General features: G+C 37.7%; 1 protein-coding gene across 1 annotated transcript in view; it reads right to left on the reverse strand.

Annotated features, from left to right (window-relative positions):
* The window catches only part of LOC136885511 (intermembrane lipid transfer protein Vps13), a 1358975-nt gene that overhangs the window by 214425 nt on the left and 1122896 nt on the right, over nt 1-21654 (reverse strand). Inside the window, exon 51 of the mRNA XM_067158109.2 lies at nt 12182-12290. Coding sequence (XP_067014210.2) covers nt 12182-12290 — 109 coding nt within the window. The remainder of the gene's footprint in view (nt 1-12181; nt 12291-21654) is intronic.

Here is a 21654-nt window from a genome sequence, read left to right on the forward strand (position 1 = left end):
GACGACATTGTTTTTGTATTGAATAGGTGGAACATTTCAGATTTTATAACTATTTGTAATGGTTTGGACATGTTATGAAGATGCAGGATGGAAGGATAACAAAACAAATTTTGGAGGCTAAGATAGAAGGAAAGAGGGCAACAGGGAAGGCCAGAGCAAGATGTTGCAGTCTGTCAAGAACAGTATGTCAAAAAGAAGACTGGACAGGAATACAGTTACTGAAGAGGAGTGGTGGAAAGAGAGGAAATGGTGGAGAAGTGCCATGAACACCCCGACCTGGCAAGAAATGTACAAAGGGAAAGAAAAATAATGATGATGAAGTTTGATTTATCGTAGAGAGTTTTGACTTTTTCCATTCTTCTTCTAATTTTCCCCTCTATTAATTACAACATTTACTGGATACTGATAATGTTGTAGTTTGAGTTCAGTACTCCTGTAATCAGTTTATCTTCTTTCTTTTTTTTTTTTTTTTTTTTTTACAAGTTGCTTTACGTCGCACTGACACAGATAGGTCTTATGGCGATGATGAGACAGGAAGTGGCTACGAGTGGGAAGGAAGCAATCGTGGCCTTAATTAAGGTACAGCCCCAGCATTTGCCTAGTGTGAAAATGGGAAACCATGGAAAACCATCTTCAGGGCTGTCGACAGTGGGGTTCGAACCCATATCTCCCGAATGCTGGATACTGGCCGCATTTAAGCGAATGAAACTATCGAGCTCAGTATTTATCTTTTCATTTGTATTATATATTAATATTGAACCATATTTTTCACGTTGATGGTTGCCCTTATAATAACTGGAGGATAATAAACTGGAAGATACAAAGTAATGCAAGACTCACACAATGAATGTCAGGTATGTGCTATTAAGGATAAAATATGGTCAACACGGCACATACAACGCAATTAAAATATCTGTTGCAATTGATGGTACATCGGTGAGGTAAAGTTGGTTAGAGTAGGATATTCCTGATATGTAACAATCATGTGCTTCCAGATCTTCTCAGGGTTCACTGCTCTAATCTGCAGGGATTAGTATGTTCCAATGAAGATTTAATACATAAGCATAAAGTTATGATGGTATGAAACAGATAGTGATCTCATATGAATGAATGAATGAATGAACGAATAAATAAATAAATAAATAAATAAATAAATAAATAAATAAATAAATAAATAAATAAATAAATAAATAAATAAATAAATAAATAAGGGGATATATAACAGGATAATTGCAGTAAGAAAATAAGATTGACTTTAAGATATCTTAGATGTGAAACTTCCACTTTATGTAGACTTATTTAGTTGTTATTCTGGGTTGAACCACATTGTCTTCTGTACGTTCCATACAGTCTGTCATATTTATTAAATTCCTTGTAACAAAAAGTGGGTGGGCAAATAACAATTATTGCATGATAACAAAAGGGATGTTATCGGCTTGTCTGGACAATAATTTTTTGTCATACTGACAATCAAAATGATTGAAACTAACAAATCAGTCTAACATTTACAGCATTTAAATTCCATATTTGCATATGATAAAGTGCCTAAACCAGTCCATGGACATGCCTCGAGAACTGGGAGTGACTGAATATCTCATAGGCAAGGTCCAGATGCGGTACCACAACCGTAGCAGCTGTGTGCGTGTTGGGAATGGCCATTCAGAATGGTTTAATACCAAACATGATTTTCAACATGGGAGTGCACCCTCACCATTGCTATTCGTTACTGTTAGGGCAGGAAATAATAGAACAGGTGGATGCTTTCAAATACTTGGGAAGTGTAATAACAGAGGACATGAGGTGCAGTCGAGAGGTGAAAACTCGTATTGCGATTGCGAAGGAAGCATTTAATAAGAAGAGCAGACTTTTTTGTGGGGGCATGAATAAAGACTTGAGGAAGCGATTCGTGAAGTGCTTTGTATGGAGCGTGGCACTGTATGGAGCTGAGACTTGGACATTGAGAAAAGAAGACTGGAAGCATTTGAGATGTGGATTTGGAGGAGAATGGAAAGTATACAATGGATAGAAAAAAGTAAAGAATGAAGAAGTCTTGAGAAGAGTTGGGGAAGAGAGAAATATATTAAAAGTAATCAAGAACAGAAAGCACAGTTGGATTGGTCATTGGATGAGGAGAGATTACTTGCTTATAGATGCTATAGAAGGAATGGTAAATGGAAAAAGACAAAGAGGACGGAGAAGATATCAGATGCTGGACAGTATCAGGATAGAATACAAGTATGAGGAAACAAAGAGGGTGGCAAGAGACAGGATTGCGTGGAGAGCTGCCATGTGAAGACCTGCCGTATGGCAGAACACTGATGATGACTGTTGTATGTATGTTCAGTCTTCAGCCCTAAGGCTGGTTGGATCCTCAACAGCTCTGCCATCAGCTGTCATAGATGGCCTAGGCATCACTGAAGAGGCGTACTACGGAAATGAGGAGTGAGGTAGTTTCCCATTGCTTTCCTCACTGAGCCAGAGGTTGCTATTACATATCAGTCTGCCACGCCCACTGAAATGCATGCACCGACCGACCCTATGAGCAACATTTTCATACCATTTATAGCTGGGACTGGCTTCATAAGGAATGGCATTACTAGTATTGCTCATACCTCAGTCACTTTCATATTGTCAAAGCCAAGGATAAGACAGAGATCAATGAAAGTAACAAAATTGCTCTAGCCTATACCAGAAGACACAGTGCACTGTAAACACTAGGTCCTGCCAGCAAGGCATTCATTACCGTTATTATTCTTAAAATACTGAAAAGAGAATGAAATGGAGAACTACAAACATTGGTGTTTGCTGGCAATGTATTCATCTGGAGGAGACAGAGGTAGAGGTACAAACTATGCTGGATGAATAGGTAGCATAGTTCAAACAATATCAGATGAAAGTTTGCACAACAAAAACTGTTGAACTGAAAATGAGTACGAAAGATACTGGCTGCCACATAAAGCTTGAAGGTGAAAACAATCAATGCGTAAAGGTATTCAATTACCTTTGGAGTATGATTTCCAGCAGGGGTACTGCAGATAAAGAAATAGTAAACGGAGTGTCTAGCAGTTCCACCTTCTACAATCTCATAAGGCATTTACTCTGGGATACCAAAGTGCCCATGAAAACCAAGATGACTCTGTACATGTCATACTTTGTTCCCATTCTCACATACAGTCTAGAAACATGTACACTGAAAGAGAGAGAAGTTAGCAAATTGCAAGCATGGCAAAATTAAGTTCCTACAAACTATTCTCCAAAAAAACACACAAGGACCATGTTAAGAATAATGACATCAGAATGGAACTGGAAGTTGATTCAATAGAAGAGAAGCTAAGGACTTCAAGACTAACATGGTATGTACATGTAAAGCAAATGCCTGGCATAAGAACACCACATACATGCCTAGAAAAATTGGTTGAAGGAAGAAGGCCAGTTGTGACGTGAAAATATCAACAAATATTTATTTGGCATAATCGAATTGTAACATTAAAACATCTACGAGTATTTATTTATTTATTTATTTATTTGGCATGTCTACTTGTGTATCGAGACGTTATCTACCATTATCGGCCATTGTTAGGAACTGTCGCCTAATTGTGGAATTTACCATGCACATTTAATTAAAAAACTATATCTCCTATTGTTACGTATTTGCTGGATTAATCTGATTTGCTCGATTATCGTTCAATTGCTGTGGGCTTGCGCAATGGGGACTTTGAATGCTGGGAGTTTGTTTGCTGCCACCGTTCAACATGGCTACCTTAAGTAGAGCTCTTAAAGAGACATCTTGGCGTAAAGGGAGAGAGTTAGTAATGGAGCCTGACTCTGGAGGATAAGTCCGAGGATGTTAGGGCTATGTCCTTTACTTTTTAAATGCTTCTCAGTGTGCTCCAACCTTAAATGTTTCATTGGTGTAAGAAGAAAACTTTGTGTGTGTGTCAACCGTTAACAGTATGGCAAGTTCTAAATGTGTTGTAAGTCTTAGTATTGGATAACTCTACTCAAGTAAGTACTGGAAATTATAAATTATTCAAGTGATCTCGTACAGCCAAGGAGCACATTCTTCAAAACGTCGGTTCGTTAATTAAAAACCGTAAACGTCTGGTAACAAAATTATGTGGGAATTTGGAATCGCTAGGTATGCGTCTATGAGGTTGTATTTTGTGTGAGTTGTTTAAACTTACTGTGTTGTCGTTCGTACTTTGTTGTCTACTCATTCTTTGAGATGTTTTTTATTATTATTATTATTGTCGTGATTATTATTATTATTATTATTATTATTATTATTATTATTATTATTATTATTATTATTACTATTATTATTATTATTACTATTATTATTATTATTCTGTTATTTTATTTTGATTTTCCTCCCTAATTTTTCTTCGTTGTTTGTATTTGCCTTCTAACTGTGTTGCTATTGCCTTGCTGGCTAATTATTTGGATATGATCGTTATTTGCATTGTTCGGGACTTTAATTAATGACATCTCATGTATGTATCCTAGTGTAATCCAAGGCCCCTTTCATTCTAAATTATCTAAGCTGTAGGCGAACTGTTTAACAAAAGCTAATGTAATTTCGACTATCACTTACTGGATAAATACTAATTATTAATTTTAATAACGTCAAGTCTGTGAAAAATTGAAAATTTGCTGGTCGATATTTAACTTAATATTTGTCATTTTCTTAACGTTTTCTTGTCACATACTACTTATTGTTTGGGATTCCTTGCCTTTGTTATTATTACGTAATGGGTCTTCTCCTCTAATCTTATCTGATGGACACGTTTAAAATTTTTGGGGCTTTGATGACTATGGGATGATGGCTTGGCGTCGGTAAATGGTCGCTCCTGTTGTGTGCTTCCGTGTTCTGTTATTATGTGGGAATGTTTATAGTATTTTCCCCTTGATATTCTTCATTTTGTTGGGATTACTTTCCACTATTCTTTTATTATAATTTAATCTTGTTTGGTTTATTTATGTAATTTTAATTCGCGGTTGGAGCCATTATTTTCTTTGTACGTGTGTCCTTGTGTGTGCCTTTGTGTGTGACTTATTACTTGTTTGGTAGTGTAGCAAATTTCAATTTTAAGCAGTATTAATTGTCGTGGGCCTGCATACTGATGATCGTCAGACTATTTTATTTTTAAATGAATTTCCATGTAGTAATTACCTTGTGTTTATTGTTCAAACATTCTGGCTACAGCCAATTTTTTTTTTTTTAATATTTTAATCTTTCTGTACATTAAGTTAATGTAATTGACTGTTTTATTTAATGGTATCATTTATGAGTTTTCCAACTTTGATTTTTGAGGAAGCCTATGTTGATATCAGCTTCATTTTATCTTAATTTAAAATTCATTATAAAATAGTGTTTCTCCCTTTGGTTTTAATTGCGTTCTTGTTTTCAAAAAGAAAATATATATTTAACTGTACTTATTTTATTTATTTTCATATTAAATTTATTAAGTAAAATTCCTTATTTTAAATTTAATCTTGTCTGTTATTTAGTAGTTAGTAATATTGGCATGGCAACCTGTCAAACGTTAATGTAAGATCTTGGCCTTTCTCCTTCATGTTTTTGCCCTCCACACTTCGTATTTTGTGCTACTGCCCTCACGGTAAGTATTGTGTTTGTTTTCATTTTGTTGTTTGTGCATTTGCATTGTTTTCTCCATGTATATCTTGGTGAGGTTGCACAGTAGGAATAGCTAGGAAGAGATAGCAACACCAACTGAGAGATGATGTGGAAAGAAGAGTCAGTGGGAGTCAGTGGTGAGATAGAAGGCATTTCTGGACAGACAACGATGGCAAAGGCTCGTTCAATACCACCCTACCTGGCATGCTGGAGAGGTTCTATGATGATGATGATGATGATGATGATGATGAATTGATCTACAAGTCTGTCATATAAATTTCAAATACAGGTTATAATATTACAGAGATTGCATAACAAATACAATTAACCCTCTTGGAGCCAAGAGCCGATCTGGTCGGCCGCTCCCCATCAGCTGGAAGAGGCCAGAGCTCCGCCTCCACTCTACTACTGTAAAGTGCCAGGCCGTTTTCAGTGGAAATACATGTAATTTAAAATTCGCGTATATCTACCGGTGTACAGCAAATAGCGGTATGAAATTTTCTACATCATATCGACTACGTAGAATGAGAAACTGGTTTGGAGTGATATAAAGAGTCAAAGACGTTTTATTGTTGATTTATAGTTGTCGATAATGTTTATTTTTAGGAAGAGAAAATTATTTTCGCACTTTCTCTCTCAATATCTACTTTGAAAAAATAATTTACGATACAAAAGAATATACGTAATTATGTATAATGTATTTCTAAATACAATTCTATAGAATAACTAATTTGAACAAGAAAAATAAAAATGTAAAAAATAAAAATTCGAACATATGTCACTAATAAAAACAAGACAATTTTACTCACCAATAAAATTCGCGTGTATGTATCGATGTTTGGCAAATACTGTCAACAAATTTTCTACGTGCGGACAACACATTATTAAAATAATTCTGAATTATTAAATAAGTAAAAAATAGTAGTTGATATTATAGTTTTTTTGTTTTCAGAAAAAAATAGTTTCTCGTTTTCGGTTGTAGTATATATTAGAAAAATAATTTTACAATACAACAGATTTTATGAAATTACGAAATGTATGGCACTAAAGCCGTGATTTTCTTTGACCTACTAAGCGACCGCTGCTCAGTTCGGTACCTGCAGTTTACGAGGTGAATCATGGTCAGTGAGACGGATCCTCTCAGTAATTATTCTTGGTTTTCCAGACCGCAGTCGCCCTCTCACCCTTAGATATCTCCTCAATTGCAATCACTTAGAGTCACTTAGATTGAGTGAACCTCGAACCAACCCTCAGGACCAGGCGAAAATTCTTGACCTCGGTGGGAATCGAACCCATTACCTCCAGGTGAGAGGCAGGCATGCTACACTTGGCCCACGGAGACTGGCATTTAGGTAATGATAGAGGACTATGTGTGACTATAAGGTTTACCAGAGAGTATGTGAAAAGTAAATTGAAGTGTGATATGGATGGAGAATCAGACGGTAGGGCATGTTTAGATCCAAGAACTTCCTTGAAGGAGACAGGAGGTTGAGGAATGTTGTCGGGTTCATTGGGACAAATTTCCACAAAATGTTCTCCAGACACATCATCATCATATTCGTTATCTCTAGTTTCATCTACCACCATATTCAGAGTAGCTTTAGTGCTGTTAGACACAATTAAACATCTCTTCTTTAGCTGCGGTGATTCCGCGGACGTGTCCGGTATAATTTCGTCGCTACTCTCTGAACTAAATTCCCTATCGCTATCCGATAAATCATCCATGTTAACTTCGCACTGTTCTAAATACTGCATTAATTTATTGTCATCAATACCTGCTGAAAAATTATCATGTGAACAACATACCATTTCCCTGTCACAAATCCACTCACTGCAAGGAGCAATCTCTTACTGATCGGTTAGCGGTATTTGTAAACACAAGAAACGACTCTTGTGAAAGGTATAACACCCTCTTAGAACTGCCAAAGCAAGGCCAGGCACACAATAATGTGTAGCCCCTTTACTACAGGTTGTAACAAAAGTATGCACGTTACTATAGGTTGCCTCAAAATTATGTATATCACAGAATTTTAAGCCGGCCGATGTAATCGGCTCTGGCAACTTCCGACTGGATTGTTAACGGCCGACCAGATTGGCTCTGGCAATTTAAAGGGCAGATGCTCGCACTACCGCCTGGCACCAAGAAAGTTAATATAAAGTTACACAATTGCGGAAAATTCATCAGGGAATTTAATGTCGCATATCTGTTTTATACATAACTTTCAGTTGCGTTCATTTATTTGTTAATGGTTATGTGTTAATATAAACTATTATAATGCAAGAAAAGAAAGCTTAATTAACTTCAAGAAATGAAATGAAATGGTATATGGCTTTTAGTACCGGGAGTGTCCGAGGACACTTTCGGCTCGCCAGGTGCAGGTCTTTTGAAGATGACACATACACCCAGCCCCTGTGCCAGCAAAATTAACCAACGATGGTTAAAATTCCCGACCCTGCCGGGAATCAAACCCGGGACCCCTGAGACCAAAGGCCAGGACGCTAACCATTTAGCCATGGAGCCGGACAATATCAAGAATATGAAAGAGGTTTCAACCCCAAGTCAACAAACAGGTGCCATAATTACAATTCAACAATGACAAAGAGAGACACAACATTAATTAACACTGTCTTGTAACGTGGCATATGAAAGAGACAGGATTTCGTATGCTTGCAGATCATAAACAAATACCATAGACAGATGAGTAATTCTCTGCTTGGAATTGAATTCCCCTTTCACAATAAATAATACATTTCTAGTTAAAAAGAGCATATTTTTCTAAAGAGGTAGGCAACCTGCAAAGCAAGACAACTGTTTATAGAAGGACCACAACATTTGCCGCTGTAAGACTTGCTTTCATTTTTTAATTTTAATAGTTTTTTACTTTCACTAGTTTATATTATTTCTAGTCTATTTATATAATTTTTATGTTATTTAATATTAATTTTGAATTTTTAATTAATTTTTTAATGTTTGGATATTAGCTGCCTGCGCTAAATATCCAAAGTTCTTTTTTGTGTTAAAATTTTAAAAATCTATAACAATGTCATTTTAATATAGTTCTGTCCTCATAATACTCCACAGCAAAGCCAGTTTTAATATAGTACACATAATATGGCTTGTTTCAAGAATTGAAAAGGAAATTAGGAACATTCAAACATGGTTATATTCTTAAGACGTTCCTCCCAAATTGTGATTTCTTAACCCTTTCACAAAAATAAAATTATCAAAACATTATAAATACTGTACATTTATTTCTGGAGGATCCTAGCAATTCCTCCACATTCTTTAAAATCTCATTATGATCTGCCTATAGTGACATAGAAAGTAAAGAAACAAAGAAATAAGTACACTATTTTCCTGAAAGAGAAATTAAACAACAAAATAAATAAAGAGAAGTAACAGACTCATTGTTCTGCTGGCTGCATCCTCCTGGATCAGGTGATGATTTGATTTATATTGGCGTTCATCCAGTACCAATTAGTTATCAACATTATCACTCTTAGGATTCATCTTTGTCGCCGGTGGTGAGAAGTGCATAATGTGGATGGGATTATTTAATTCTTGTCATTATGCTAAAAATTTTATGAAATCGCCATTGAAAAAACTAAGGAACTCTCAGACATTTTTGAAGAAGTCAATTAAATATTTGCTTTGTGTGTGTGTGTGTGTGTGTGTGTGTGTGTGTGTGTGTGTGTGTGTGAATTATGTAAATTTTTTGTAAAATTGCCATTGCAAGAACTAAGATATTTGCAAAGAAGTTGATGAAACATTTGTTTTCTTGTTGTTGTGAATTTGTGTTAAAAAAATATTAATAAGAATTGTTTAGGACTCACAAGAAAGACATTGATATTTAGGCCTATTTAAACATTCTGAGTGTTGATAGAAAGACATTCATTTTGGTATTGGAGATCTCCTGTATTTGTACTGTTACAACTTGCAATCTGGTAAACAACTTTTTGTATCACCCTGTATTTGCCACGTGGAGGCTTCGATCATGGAATCGCTGCGTTTCACAATCAAAACCTCTAGAATGTGTTGTCCATATGCCCATATATGGCAATGCATCTTAATTGGTCGAAATAACGACCATGTTCATTGGTGAAAATTTCAGGTCGAATTGTATTAAGCTTCCCTGATGGGCTGTTGCGTGTTTCTCCATTTCCAGCCTTTGGTTCCTTGGTAGGAGCAGGGCTCTGGTCCGCATCTTCGGCTTTCGTACGTCCTCATGGTCGGGCACACCTTGAGGGTGATCCGGCCAGCGGCTCCAGTCACCTCAGGGTAAGCATGTTTTCTTTTCTTAAATTAATATGTAAATTAATTAATATAATTAAATATTAATATGTAAATTTATTTGTTTCGGAGTTTACCTTAGACCCTGGTTTTCGCCGTTTTGTTTTATAATGCCTTAGCTCGTCAGCTAGGCAATTCCCTTTTATTAACCTTTCTAGTTGTGTAATGTAAAATTCGATTTTCCATCCAGGGTTGCCTCCCGTAGTCCTGTATCAATTTAGTGTACGGCTGTTGAGCTATGTGTCTCTCGCTGATGCGTATTAGGGGAGGACAGCAACTCTAAAGGCCTCTGCGTTAAATTTTAAATTCCTTTGTCGTTTACTTTGTAAATTATTGGTAATAATCTGTAAAGCTCTTTTTCTATTTGTCTTGTAAGGTGGTTGTAATTATGTTTATATTCCCTGTTAAATTTTCCTTGTGAATTTCATTGCTGAAGTTATGCTCACCTTCCTAAATGTAATCATAATATTTTATTTCAATTTTGGTTTTCTGGAGAATCATCGACAGGAACCTCGCATTTCGATCCATCTTGTTTCTTTATTGATCATGTTTATTTTATAATTGCTGTTATCCAAATATGTTTCAATTTCTTATTTTGTCAGTAAATGTAAACTGAAGGGTAAACGCTCTCACATCTTTTTCCCTACAACTTCACATAAGATCAAGTCCCCTTAGGGTTCCTGGCCCGCTTCCTAGGTAATCCTGTGTATCTTTATTTCTAGCCATGTGTATGTTTTTGAAATTTGAAATGTTTTTATTGGTGTGTTATTGGCTGACGTATGTCCCTTCAGGTTCGTTATTTTGATTATTACTTTATTACTTTGTTTTATATGTGCAAAATTTATGTGACCCAGTTCCTAAGGGGGGGGGGGGGAGGAGGAGGAGGAGGGATGTGACAATCTTGAAGATATATACTTCTCCTCCCTTGTTGACACTATGTAACTGAAGAAACTGTCACAATCATGTTTCATAATACAGAATAACAGTACACATGTATTTAAAGATAAGAATTTCATTATATTCCGTACCAAACTGAGTTCACAATTAAATTGAAATAAGATACATAATGGTTCAACCTTTTCAATACAAGTAGAATTAGAAATGTAATGTTACATTCCTAGCTGATTACAAGTGGTACCGGTTTCAACCACTGTTCCGGGTCATCATCAGCTGATCACTTAAAATATAAAGAACAATGCACAGGAAAACAATAGGTGATGTATAAATCTTTCACCAGTTGCAGTTCATGAAGCACTGTAACACTTTAGGGGTTAGCACTGCACGGTGAAGGTTCCCAAAATCCTGAAGAAGTCGAGGATCAATCACATAAAAGAAGCAAGAAGCAAGTTCTTGGAGAGCAGCAAAACATATGTGCTGACCGGCACTGTGCTTCCAAATGTTTATGAAAACTCGATGAAAAATTAAATAGTTCAAGGATCAAGCCTGCAAATGCTGCTAGGCAAGAAATCGTATAGTACAGTTCAATATGCTTGACGATAGAAATATATATTAATGTTTACAGAATCTTGTATGTCAGATTCTTGAAGTTTGGAGATGCAGAACAGTTGACATAAAAAAACAACTGTGAAAAGAAAAAAGTTAAAATGTGCAATATTAAAACAATTGAGAAACGCATTTAGACAGCGTGTGATTTCTTGAAGACAAGAGCTCAGGTAGTTCTTGAGATGGCGTAAGGTATAAATTTAAATGTTATAATGATCTGAACCGTAATTGATATTACAATACACAGTTCAATGCGGAAAAGAAAAAGAGAGAAAAACAAAGATGTTAATAGAAGATAAATAGCAAACAAGTAAGCCATAGTGTGATCTTATCCATGAAAATGCAAGTTTTTAACAAATTGATTGTTGTTTCATACTGATTTTAATGTGTATGATGGTTTTCTTGACTTAAAAAAAAATAGGATATAACAACAATTTGTTATAGCAAGTAAATTTTTTGCTATTAAATTGAAATAACAAATAAACGTATTTCAACCTATCCAATACTACGTTACTTGTTATTTGAATTTAATTGTGATACAGTTCAATATGGAACATCATGAAATTTTTATCTTTAAATTTTTCGCTGTTATGAATTCTCGCTATAACAGACTTCTACATTGTATTTTTTTCAGATTCTCAATCAGAGAGTACAAAAATGCCAACGACAAGAAAATATCAGATACATGTTTGTATATTTCTTCCTAAGGCCATAATTATAATGTAGAATGACAAAGAATGGCAATGTACCTGACACAACTTGCACACATCCTTATCCACACCAGGACACCATTCCAATTGTCGTGGACCACAGGGGTTAGACCATGTGAACAGTACTTCTTCACCAGGATTTATTAACCTGGAAAAGGCCAAAGAGAGAATTATCCGATTGTAATAGCAGACTGCAGCAAATCCAGAAGGGAGTGAGAGTTCTGGTATTCCTGCATTTGAACATGTACCAAACATTCTAGTGATTTGGACAGGGCAAGAATATAAATTTGATGGTAATCAGATAGGAACTTTCTAGGAAACTGAATCTAACAAAGAATTCAGCTAAGGATAACATGATGGTAAGCATAATTAGCGGCCGTACAAATTTTAGTGAAAAATGGAAGAGTACGTACAGGTACTTTAAGGCAAAAACAGGTTCCAAGACAGATATTCCAGGAATCATTAATGAACAAGGGGAGTGTGTAGGCGAGGATCTTCAAAAGGCAGAAGTATTCAGTCAGCAGTATGTAAAGATTGTTGGTTACAAGCATAATGTCCAGATAGAGGAGGTGAATAATACTAAAGAAGTATAAAAATTTACCTATGACAGCAATGACATTTACAGTAAGATACAAAAGTTGAAAACTAGAAAAGCAGCTGGAATTGATATGGTTTCAGGGGATATACTAAAGGCAATGGGTTGTGATATAGTACCATATCTGAAGTACTTATTTGATTATTGTTTGTATGAAGGAACTATACCAAACTATACCAAATGAATGGAGAATTGCTATAGTAGCCCCTGTGTATAAAGGAAAGGGTGATAGACATAAAGCTGAAAATTACAGGCCAATCAGTTTGACATGCATTGCATATAATCTTTGGGAAAGCATTCTTTCTGATTATATAAGACATGTTTGCAAAATTAATAACTGGTTTGATAGAAAGCAGTTTGGGTTTAGGAAAAGTTATTCCACTGACGCTCAATTTGTAGGATTCCAGCAAGATATAGCAGATATCCTGGATTCAGGTCAACTGGATTGTATTGCGAGTGACCTGTCTAAGGCATTGGAGACTACTGGCAAAGATGAGTGCAACTGAATGGGTGGCTCTGTTTCTAGAAAAAAAACCAGAGGATTAGAGTAGGCGAAGCTTTACCTGTCCCTGTAATAATTAAATGGGGAATTACTCAAGGCAGTATTATTGGACCTTTATATTCTTAAACGTATCAATGATATGTGTAAAGAAGTGGAATCAGAGATAAGGCTTTTTGCAGATGATGTTATTCTGTACAGAGTAATAAATACGTTACAAGATTGTGAGCAACTGTAAAATGACCTTGATAGTGTTGTGAGATGGACGGTGGGCAATGGTATGATGATAAACGGGGTTAAAAGTCAGGTTGTAGGTTTCAAAAATAGGAAAAGTCCTCTCAGTTTTAATTACTGTGTTGATGGGGTGAAAATTTCCTTTGGGGATCATTGTAAATACCTAGGTACTAATATAAGGAAAGACCTTCCTTGGGGTAATCACATTAATATGATTGTTAATAAAGGGTACAGATCTCTGCACATGGTTATGAGGGAATTTAGGGGTTGTAGTAAGGATGTAAAGGAGAGGGCATGTAAGTCTCTGGTAAGACCCTAACTAGAGTATGGTTCCAGTGTATGGGACCCTCAACAGGATTACTTGATTCAAGAACTGGAAAAAATCCAAAGAAAAGCAGCTCGATTTGTTCTGGGTGATTTCCGACAAAAGAGTAGCGATATAAAAATGTTGCAAAGTTTGGGCTGGGAAGACTTGGGAGAAAGGAGACGAGCTGCTCAACTAAGTGGTATGTTCCGAGCTGTCAGTGGAGAGATTGCGTGGGAGGACATCAGTAGACGAATAATTTTGAGTGGTGTCTTTAAAAGTAGGAAAGATCACAATATGAAGATAAAGTTGGAATTCAAGGACAACTTGGGGCAAATATTCGTTTATAGGAAGGGGAGTTAAGGATTGGAATAACATACCATCGGAGATGTTCAATAAATTTCCAACTTCTTTGCTATCATTTAAGAAAAGGCTGTGAAAACAACACATAGGGAATCTGCCACCTGGGCGCCTGCCCTAAATGCAGATCAGTAGTGATTGATAGGAGTTTCAAATCTGAGTTCTTAGGAAGTGGGATTACATTAGCTAACTTCCAAATTGTTGGCAGTGTGCCATTCTTCAGATAATAATTGAAAATATGGGTGAGAATGGGGAGAACAGCACCAATAATATTGTGTATAAAAGTGATGGGAATATCGACTCCACTCGCCCTGGATTTAATAGAGTACAGGACTTTAATTTCATTAGTGCTGATTGTACGAAATGTAAAGCAGGGGCGATTTTGAGGGACAGGTGATGGGCTGTTATATGTATGTTGTCCGTTGAGCGGATTAGACTGAATCCTGTCTTCGGTGAAATACGTGTTCAGCTCAGTATATTTGTCCAAAAAGAGCACGCTGAGACATATGTTTTTAACTTCAGAGTTTAGCTATGGATTAAGTTTCCAGGACATTATTATCAATTTCTTAGTGTCATTGGTCTTGATAATAAATTAGTGATAAAGTCTCCTAATATTATAACATGTTCATATGCTGATAGAAAATTAAGGAGATACGTCTCAAATTTGGCAATTTGAGTGTCCAATAATGGACCATTTATATTGGTATTATATTTTAGGTGGTCGATAAGCTACTCCAATAAGTATATTCTGTCCCTTTGCAATTACTTCAACAAACATGAATTCTGCCCTCAGTATCTCACTGGTTGATGAGGTGCAAATGACACGGCTCTTGAGGTCGTCTCTACAATAAAGAGCGAGACCTCCAGCCCTCTTGTTGGTGGGCTCATGACGATGGAGATTATAGCCATCAAGGTTAATCATACTACAGTGAAACTCTGTTAAGAAGTTTTTCAAGGGACTGCAAAAAAAAACTTCTTAAGCAGGAAACTTCTTAAAAGGGGTAATGCCCAAAAACTTATTCTGTACTGTGAAACACACAGCCAACAGATTTCCTTGTTTGTGAACAATACCGAAATAGGCCGATATATAAGAGCTGCTTACAGAAAGCCACAATATAAAAATTTGATTATCATGACAATATTTTTAGAGATAAAGTAAAATAATTGAACATACCATATTATAAATATATTTGATAAGAGAAGGGAACATATTAAGTTATATAAAAACGTTGCAAGGTTTGATTATTTTAGCAGGCAGAACCATGTCCTTCCACACTTCCCTTCCCTCCGAACTTACACTCTCTGCTTCGCAACAAATTGTTTTGTAAGCAAAAACCAAAAACCCCATGGCACTACAGCCCTTGAAGGGCCTTGGCCTACCAAGCGACCGCTGCTCAGCCCGAAGGCCTGCAGATTACGAGATGTCATGTGGTCAGCACGACGAATCCTCTCGGCCGTTATTCTTGGCTTTCTAGACCGGGGCCGCTATCTCACCGTCAGATAGTTTCTCAATTCTAATCACGTAGGCTGAGTGGACCTCGAACCAGGTCCAGGTAAAAATCCCAGACCTGGCCGGGAATCGAACCCGGGGCCTCCGTGTAAGAGGCAGGCACGCTACCCCTACACCACGGGGCCGGCATTGTAAACGATGCCGGCTCGATTTTTAAAGCGTTCCAGCCACCCGCTCGACGCGGTAAAAGGTACCCTTAATTTGCATGAGGCTTTCTCCTGCACAATAGTCCCACTGAAAGGTATGTTTAAACTTCGCTGTTGTTTAAACCATATTAGCAGAACTTGTTCTATTTCATCGTACTTTTCAGATTTAACTTCCTTACAATTTGCTGAAGTATTCCCTGCAGAAGCAGATATCTCTTCTTTCTTCGCTATAATATCGTTCAAAGTAGACGGCGGCATCCCCAGCTCCTTTGCCAAAGCAACACGAGAAAGTGTAGACGACGCCACTTTCCTTATAATCTCCACTTGGTCTTTTATTGTTAGTGCCTTTCGCTTGAACTCTTTCCTCTGAGTTGCGCTCATTTTCACTTTTAAAAGAAAGCTTGTACGTTGACATTACAAGTACAACTAACTTCACCTACTCCTATTCATACTAATTACGACGCTACACTATGCTTGGCAATCCGTAGCTTAGGCTTACAGGAAGCAAAGACAAGACGTGTACTAGTTTGTTAGCATGTGCTTTCTATCTTCCTCACACCCCTGACACCTGCTTCAAGGATAACGGCAGCAAATGGGAAATCTAGCAACTTACTCTTAAGAGATTCTTAGAACCTAGGCCTAAATCGCCCCTGCATTCCTACTGGTTGTCACGGCAACGGGCGTAGTTTCTGGCTGTTTCACAAGTACCGCATGGCCAAGCCAGTATTGAGTTTATTTTCCCGCTTCAATCCTCTTCATGCTATAGGTAATGAAGAAAAGAAACACAGGTTCGAAGTTGGTAGAAATTAGTGCATGGAAATGTATCCGGGGTATTACGTGGGAGAGATAAAGGTGCAGTAGCAACGCTAGCACATCTAAACGTAAACAGTTTCTTTCCCCGCGAGAATTTTATTTCATGTCCCCTCATCCTTGTGCTACGTTCTAATAATGTGATGTAATAATTACGAGTAACACGATAATACAATGTTTAGCTCGTATAAAGGTAAAATTAAAAATAACTTTCAATTTTATGCCAACACGTGGTATTGCAATGCCTATGTGTGCCTCCCTCAACACCCAGTTGTCTGTCAACATTCGTTCAACTTCGTACACGATCGGGATCTTTCGGTCGGCTGTTTGGCGGCATGTGTATCAGCTGGCTGCTGGCAAATCGGCTGTTTCCTGCATAGAGTCGCGAAGTTGTTTTTATTCATCTCACTAATAATAGACACGGAAAATCTTATCAGTTTAGTTCAAAAACGTAATTTCCTCTACGGCAAGGCCCACAAGTATTGCAACAACGTAAGACAGAATGCCTGGAAGGAAATAAGCAAGGGAATGAAAAATCAGACAGGTTAGAATATTCAGTTTTGTGGTAGGTTAACAGTAATGTTGTGGGCAAATGCACTTTACGGTTTTTAATTAATGTTTAGGCCACCTCGATTAATGACTTCACCCTGTCGCGGCCCGCAAATTACTGCATTAAAGTTTTATCAGATCATTCATTGTGTACTTTATGTTTCTTACGTAGAATCCCGTTCGATTTTATTCCGCTAGATGGAACGGTGGAGTGGAAATTTTGACTGATGGGTTCGATTCGATTCCACAAGTCGAGAGTGAGCATCTGCTGTCCGTGTTGTCATAGCGCGACGTCATATGGCCGTGGCAGGCCCGCACATGTTCCGTGACACCAGACACACACCGCGAGCGCGCGCACGGTCTAACACAGGGTGCAACTTGCGCGGAGACTGGAGGGTTCTAACCACGGGCTGCTTTGAGCGGACGTTTTCTATCTCAAGGGGCTCTAAAATCTGAACTGTTTAAGCGGGAAATATATTTACAACAGAACACTTTAAACGGGAAAAATATACATATGTCTTAATGCAACTGATCAAGGGACCAAGAATATCACACTTCTTAGGCGGGGAAAACTTCTTATGCGGGAACTTCTTAACCGAGTTTCACTGTATTTGGAACTGAAAGAGACAACCAACTTTCACTGATACCTAACACATGGACCCAGTTTTCGTTAAATATACCCTTAAATTCATCCATGTGTGCGAGTAAGCTCAGGCTGTTCAAATGACAACACTGTAGAGTGTGAGGATACAGTGAAAGTTCTTGTTTCAGAAGGTTACCGGCATTAATTGGTTGGGATGGAGTGCTATTGTTAGAGCTATGGTTACTATCAGAGGGTGGTCCCTTAATTAGCTGGCTAACAGACATGCTTGAACTAACACAGAAATCTTACCTGAATATCCTGATAAAGTGGACCACTGACAGGTTAACATATCACAATCGTACACAAACACACACATAATAAACCTACTAAAAACAATAATATTGTGAAGACACGTCACAATGGTTTATCCCTCCGATAATCCACCTAGACGCCTGAAGTGAGAGTTCAGTTCACAAGGTGTATTTATTTCCAGCTTCTTTCAACCATCTAGAATAATGCAGCAACCCTGCATTGAAACCTAGTGCATGCCCCAGAAGTCTTGTGCTTTATTTAGAACTTCCTTCTGTGTGAACGTCAGGGGTTCCGTGATGAGCGGCTTGGTACCTTTCAGAGCTCGCTTGGCACACCAATTGCGGTCTCATTTATGGTACCTGAGGAATTTAATAATAACAGGTCTATGCCCTGCAGACACCAACTCAGCTGCCATCCTCTTCATATGGCCCAGTCTGTGACACCGGGATTTATGCTGTCCATAGGCAATTGAACATTCAGCTTGCTTTTCAAAGTTTCTAACACCACAGCATAGGTGCCCTCGCTTGGGGTCTCACTTACACCGTAAAGGAGGAGGCAGTTCCTTCTGCTGTATTGTTCTGCCTCATCAAGTTGATTATCCTGCCAATCTAGATGTTCTTGTAGGTAGCCTGCCTCCTTCTTCATGTCACCTAGTTCAGCAGATATAATTTCTCAGAAGGCCTCATAGTGTGATGCAAGGCTGGTTAGAATGTTGCACTTGCTGCACCAGTAGCCATGGCTTGCTCAAAGAGAACTTGAATGTCAGACATCTGTTTTTGGAACATCGTCAGACGTTCATTCACGGCCTTCAGTGTCACAGTACTTCACTATTGTTCAACCTGACAATTACTGTAAAATGATACACTATCACACCTTTGAGTATAAGATGATGGTTTACTTGCTGATGTGGCAGGTGAAATGAAGAGCTCATTTACTTGTGCTGTGTAATGTGCGCCATGTTCTACATGATCTACATGATGCTAGACACGAAGGAAGGTGAGAACAATATCTATCAGCTCACTAAAGCACAAACCAGATCAACGCAGGATATCGAGCAGTATGTGTACATAAAGGACAAAGATCAAAGGACAGGTACAGGACTGGATGACCTGCCTGCTGACTTCTGTATGTTAAAGGAAATACAAGACACTGTGATTAGTAAGTTGACCGGCTTTTTCAATACAGTAATAATCTCTGGCTATGACCTCTTTGAATGGGCACTAAGTATTACAAATTTTCAAAACGAAAGGTGACCATGTGCTCTAACTACCACCCAGTCTGCATTTGTAGCACACCATGAAGATCTTTGAGAGAATCCTCAACCGGTGCCTGCACAAAATCACCAAAATTAGTAGCAACCTGTAAGGCTTTGTTTTGGAGCTGGAACAACAGACACTATCTTTGCAGCTTGAATACTTATGGAGAAATATCAAGAGAAATGACTACCACATCATATTGCTATTCTTGATCTCAAGAAAGATTTCAACTGTGTTCCACATCAGTTGAACTGGTATGCACATCGTGACCATAGCATGGTGGAGAATATTAGCAAAGTAGGAATTTTTTTGCTCTGCTCCCTGTCTCAAACTCCTTGGAATGTGCCATCCAACAGTAGCCATGCAAACTGCAGTTAGTGACTGCATCAGTCTGTTTCTACTTGCTTCTTAGTCCAATAAGGGTTGTATAATGAATTTGTGTTGTAGAGCTGAGAAGTGGCTATTTTTTGCTAATAAAAAGACAATAATCAATACTGAACATAGAATATCAGGATGCAATTCCATGAATGGGATACTACTTTTCAGAATATGATTCAGTCTGTAAAAGTTAATTTTTCCATATTATATTTAGGATTTAGTTATGGGTGATACTTAAAAAAATAGAACTGGGGAGGTGGTACTTACAAAATGGTTTGGAAACATTGCTCGAAACTCCTTTTCCAAGGGTTTTCTTTCCTTGTTATCATAGATATTTTCCTTTTCTTTTTCTATTTGCTTTATGTTGCACCGACACAGATAGGTCTTATGGCGACGAGGGGATAGGAAAGGCCTAGGAATGAGAAGGAAGCTGCCATGGCCTTAATTAAGGTGGTGTGAAAATGGGAAACCACAGAAAACCATCTTCAGGGCTGCTGACAGTGGGGTTTGAATCCACTATCTCCTGGGTGCAAGCTCACAGCTGCGAGCCCCTAACCACACGGCAAACTTGCCCGGTTTTTCCTTTTTTTAACTGACCACACATTCCCATTTTCATTACTTCTCTTGAAATAATGGAGCAAACATACGTTATCTGTGGGACTCATGTTCTGCTGCAAGTGACTGATTCCCTGCATATCAGCACTGATTTTGCAAATTGGCATAACAACAATGCAGTTTGCCTACAACTGTTTATATTATTACTTTATCTTTCTAATATAACTGAAGGTGCTCAAATACAACAGCCCGGTGTCGGTAGATTTACTGGCACGTAAAAGAACTCCTGCGGGACTAAATTCCAGCACCTTGGCGTCTCCGAAGACCTTAAAAAGTAGTTAGTGGAACGTAAAGCAAATAACATTATTATTATTTCTAATATAACACCTTACAGCAGGTAAAAGGATCATATATGTGGCCATTCTTTCCCTCTTATGAAACTCTTTCCAAACTTCATATCTGTATTATGTGCAAGATAGCCATCTAGTGTGTAAGATGTATGAGACAGGAGAAGTGCCATCCAATTTTTGGCAGAATGTTGTTATATTTATACTCATCAGCTGGACTGCACAGTGAAAGTGCTGCCCTCTGGGGTATTGCAGTGTTGTTCTTAGATTTTAGTGCTAGTTTCGAGACATTAGATAGCAGTGATCCCTCATCTCTATTGAAGTTGTTCAGTATTTTTGAATTTCTATGGCTTCTCTGATTTTGCTGTAGTGAGTGATGGCCAGGTGCTGGTAATGTGGTTTCATTGAAAAGACTGAACAGACTGAAGTTGCTCCATGCTGCAGTAGTAGACAACATACTAATGAGTACAACATATGCAGCAGAAACCTGAACAATGACTCGCAGAGATGAGAGTAGAGAACAGGCAACTGAAATGAAATTCCCAAGGAATATGGTATGGAAGACAAGGAGGAAAAGAGTGAGAAATGGAGACATATGAAAAGAGCTAGATGTGCAAAAACTAAATTACAAACCGGAATAGAACAGATTGGGGTGGTTTGGACATGTCAAGCAGATGAAAGAAGAAAGACTGCCAAGAAAAGCACTGAAAAGACAGATGACAGGGAAGAGAGGATAAGGAAGACCAAGATTATGATGGATGAACTCCGTGAAGAACAGCATAGGACAATGGAACCTCGACTGGAACACGGTGTTAGATGAGAAATAGTGGAGAGACAAGACGGAGTGGAGAGGAACCGTATTTGCCTGCAACCACTGTCAGCTGGAAAAGGGGAAATGATGATGACGATGATGACCAATGAGTTATAACAAATAACAATAGCGTTATTTTTTCATGAAGTTTAGCTCAAAAGGGACCGTGGAGTTTTTGTTGCATAAAATATTACAATTCTCACCAATGTGGTGATTGATAATCTTTACTGAATCAACCGGTATGTGTCAGCAAATGGTTATCA

Source organism: Anabrus simplex, chromosome 1 (genome assembly GCF_040414725.1).
Source record: "Anabrus simplex isolate iqAnaSimp1 chromosome 1, ASM4041472v1, whole genome shotgun sequence".
NCBI lineage: Eukaryota > Metazoa > Arthropoda > Insecta > Orthoptera > Tettigoniidae > Anabrus > Anabrus simplex.